This window comes from Parus major, chromosome 12 (assembly GCF_001522545.3).
Source record: "Parus major isolate Abel chromosome 12, Parus_major1.1, whole genome shotgun sequence".
NCBI lineage: Eukaryota > Metazoa > Chordata > Aves > Passeriformes > Paridae > Parus > Parus major.
Window position 1 is genome coordinate 19,925,561 of NC_031781.1, and position 4,300 is coordinate 19,929,860.

Below are 4,300 nucleotides of genomic sequence, written 5' to 3' on the forward strand. Positions count from 1 at the left end.
CACCAGGAGTGACGGGGTGAGCACCAGCCTGCTCACACAGCTCCCCCACGGCACTGGGGCTGGCTTTTCCTCACAAAAGAGGCCCCGCAGCCTCTGCTGGATGCACGGGGCCTCTGCTGTCCCTGTGCTCACAGGACGATGGCACATGGCAGGGACACACAGGGACGTTTATGGAGTGAGCGGCACAACAGCAGCTCGCCGTGGATATACGAGAGGCAGCAACAAGGCCTGAGGCAGCTGAGGAGAGATTGGTTCCAGCCCCTCACTCCAGGCCCCACAATCTGCCCACAGGGATCCCCCAGAAGGTGATCTGGGGAAATAGCTACTGCCTGCAGCTGCAGTGCTGCGGTCTCCTGCACAAATGGAGAGGTCCTAGTCTGCCTTTGCTTAAATCCACCTTAACTTAATAAGGCCACTAACTCAGCAAGACCATCAGAGAAGCAATTTAAGGCACCAGAGTCAATTGTTTGGAAAGTCACTCTAGTTAATGCTGTCCTGGTATAGACAGGCCCTTAATTTTATAACACCTACAAAATGCTCAGTGAGCCTCAGGTAATGTTCAAAGGATCAGCTGAAGGGAAGTAACTATCAAGTTAGCACCAGTTCATCCTATTAAGCTCCTAAGGTGATGAGTGAAAATATTCTCCCAGAGAAGCCTCAGGACTCCCAAGCCTAGCAGCCCCACAGGCTTCAAGGTGAAAATTCACATCAGCAGGGTGAGCACCTTTTACAAGGACAAGCCAAGAGAGCTGGGAGTGACAGCAGCACTGTAACAGCGCCGGGGGTGAGGGGGTTCCAGGCACTCCCCAGTGCCCCCAGCTCCCCTTCAGCCCCTTGGTCCCTTCCCAGCCCTCTGACCTCAGCAAGAGCTTCTGCTTCCAGGGATTTCTGATCTCCCAGGCTGCTGTGCCGGGTGGATCCACAGGTCGATCTCAGTGGGTGGCTGTCAGCCAGAGCCTTCCTGTCTGGGAAATTGATGCTGCCCGCGCTGCCGAACGTCGCCATCCTGCGCTTCTCGGGACTCTCCATCCTGCCCCTGTTGAGGGGGATCTTGTGGGGGCTGCTGGGGCAGGCTGCTGCTCGAGGAGGGGTGTCCATGCCAGGCCCCATCCCTCGGGGTGGGCTGTGGGTGTCCCCCCCGCTGCGGCGCCGGGGGATGGCTGCACCATCAGACCTCAACCTCACTCTGCACAGAACACAGCACGACAGCAGGTCAGCGTCTGCCAGCCCCACCACACCCCTCAGCCCCGAGCTCAGCTCACACCAAATTCCTTCTGGCTTCAGAAGGCTCACACAAGAGAGAAGACAAATATCTTAGCCAGCACCAAGAAAGGGACAGCATCAAATCATAGGAGTAGTTTGGGTTGGAAGGGACCTCAAAGTTCATCTTGTTTCAACCCCCTGGCATGGGCAGGGACACCTCCACTATCCCAGGCTGCTCAGGGCCCCACTGTATCTTCTGTAAATGTTAAATCCCCATTAGCAATGCACATGAAATCCCCTGCAGTGCTTACTAGAGCTTTCCCTCCCATCCTGCCCTACCCCACGCACCGACTGCCCACACCTGCGACAGCAACCACCTCCACTGACAGGAATATGGGAGTTACCTGCCCATCACCCCCCCAAAGCCATAGTCCATGATATGATCTGTGGGTGACTGGATGTCGTTCTTGGAGGAGGCTTTATCATCCAGCAGTGGCCCGCTGCTCGCCTCGCTGTCGGCCTTCTGGCTCAGGCTGTCGGAGAAGGCGTCATCCCTAGGGAAAGCAAACCTCAGCAGTGACAGGGCTGTGCCATTCCTGGTGCCACGTCAATCTGAACATCAGCACTTCAGCAGCTCCAAGCTTTGTTAACAAGGAGCTGCACCAAGGCCACCACTTCCCTTGGGAACAGTGCACACCCGCCTCCCCATCCCCTGTGATGTGGCTGCCACTGATGACTCCAGATACAGCACTTGTAAGAGAAGCAGCACCTGCCAAGGGCCCTGGGATCTGCTCACAGCCCAGGTGAGCACCCAACAATCCAGGTAAGGCTGGGTCACACCACACTGGGGAGTCAATGAGAGATGGTGTCCAGGTACACTGAGGTACAGTGTTTAGTATTGGTCTTTATCAGCCCAAATGTGAAACAAATGGAGCCAATACATTGAGAGGGATAAATGAACTTCTCACCAAAGTCATTAAACCTCAGCAAAACCAACTGATTATTTCAGGTGACTCAAGTGGACCTTGTGTAAGTATATGATTTTAACAACTCTCGCTTTACTCACATGTCTTGCACCACGATGTACTGGTGGGGAATGAGCCCATCCACCCCATTGTGTCTCCCTTCCCACCAGTCCTCCGACGCCCGATGGTACAGCAGGAGCGAGGCCCCTTTCTTGAAGGAGAGCTCCCGTGGAGATCGTCCAATGTAGTCAAACTTGGCTATGGCTTCGATCTGCTCCACCTCTGCACAGGAGAGAGACACAGCAAGAGAGCAGCTCAGTTCAGCCACACAAGGGAGGCTGAAGCCTCCAGAGCCACCTCACCAGAGCACCAGTGCTGCTGCCCATCCCCAGAGCACCTCACACTGAGCACAAGCCTTCTTGTTTTCAGACTCATCAATTCCTGTTGCTCCAGGCTTTCTGGGACCTCTCTCAGACTCACAAACTATCAGCAACTGCAAACAGCTCCAAAACAGATGGGGAGCAGCAGCAATCTCCCTCTGTGCATACAGAATTCTCACCCACATTCCCATTTTCCACCTTTGGTTACAGAACCCCATTATCCTCCAGCCTGAGATTTTGTCAAAGCAGTGTCAGATGCTGCAATCAAACCCCACTTACCTTCTCTTCCCCTCCTTATCCTGGAGACAGTTTGGCCTGAATTATTGATGAGCAACTAATGCCCCTTTGGGGATCCCCATGGAAATAAGGATACCATTTCCAGCCAGGCAGCTGCTCTGCACTGTGCCATCTGCAGCACTCTGCCTCACTGCTCCCCACTTTTCCTAATGTGAGCTCTACCAAACACCCATGACTCACAAACTGGGAGCTCAGGGGCTGAAACACAGGAGGGCTGAGGCAGAACTACACTTGGGAAGGTCATGAGCACACCAGGGTCCTCTAAGCCTCTGGCCAAGGGAGTGACAGCAGGAGCTGCTGGGGCACCCCATGGCACCTGTGAGAGAGCCTGGCTCCTACACACATCTGTTTCCAGCTGGGGAACACTGAATCCTAAAGGAACCATTGCAAACAACTGCAAAGCAGCAACAGTGTCTCTCTCCTCATTCCACAGTGACCCAGCCTCCCTTCAGTGACAGACTGCTGCCACTCCCCAGTCACCCCTGCCACTGCTGGAGCATTAACGTGCCCTGATGATCTGAGACAGTGGAGCCTTTCAATCCCCACCTGGAGATGGGCAGACAGAAAATTACAAAGCAAAACAGGGCAATCCTGGCCAGTTCCTCCAGATCTGCCTCATTCTCATTAAACATGGAACCCTGCTCTGCCTTGTCACTGACTGTGGGCTCAGCAGCCATCGGAGTGTGACCCCACACTGCTCAGGGACCAAACCCACATGGAGGAGGGGACACCAAAGGAGGACACGGGAGATGCTGCATCTGACTCTTGCCCCATTCCAGCCCCACCTGGGACAGGCCAGGCCACTTCAGCAAATTCATCTTCCCCACCTTAAGCAACCCCACATGAGGGCAGAGTGTGTGGGACCACTACAGGGGGATCAATACAGAGTGTTCTGGAGGTATCAGAGCCAGGAGGGCTCCTGCCACAGCCCTGACACAATGCTGGGCTACCACCACGGGGTGTATGCAGGGCAAGGGGGAGAGGGAATATGTAAACCCACAGAATACAGCCACTCCTCTTTTTGCCTCCCTTTGCCAGGCCTGTGGGCTCCTGCCTTGAGCTGAGAGCAAGCCTGGAGCTGCCCAGCCTCATGTGCCCTTCCCTGTGCCCAGAGCCACCTGGCCTCGTGCGCCCTTCCCTGTGCCCTTCCCTGTGCCTGGAGCCACCCAGGCTCACCCCGTGTGCCAGGTGATCCCCTCCTCCTCCGTGCAGCCTCACAAGGCAGATGTGTTCTGCCGAGGCAGGACACAGCCAGGGCAGCAGCAGCTGTCAGAGGCAGAAGGTGCTCAGCATCCCAGGGACCTTCCAACACAGCAAGCCCTGCCTTGGTTCCCTGCCCCACAGCAGTGCCAGCAGCATTTCCCAAACTCCAGCCTCACAGCTGGTGCTGCTGGCACATGGGAAGCCCAGGGCTGCCTCCTGCTCCAGCCCATCCCAGTTCTGCCTCCTGCTCCA

General features: G+C 55.8%; 1 protein-coding gene across 2 annotated transcripts in view; it reads right to left on the bottom strand.

Annotated features, from left to right (window-relative positions):
- The window catches only part of SRGAP3 (SLIT-ROBO Rho GTPase activating protein 3), a 72,905-nt gene that overhangs the window by 3,464 nt on the left and 65,141 nt on the right, over positions 1-4,300 (bottom strand). For both annotated transcript variants that reach the window (XM_015641159.3, XM_015641157.3), the window contains exons 19-21: positions 2,270-2,450; positions 1,608-1,757; positions 859-1,186 (exon numbers count right to left, since the gene is read on the bottom strand). In XM_015641159.3, the coding sequence (XP_015496645.1) occupies positions 859-1,186; positions 1,608-1,757; positions 2,270-2,450 (659 nt within the window). The remainder of the gene's footprint in view (positions 1-858; positions 1,187-1,607; positions 1,758-2,269; positions 2,451-4,300) is intronic.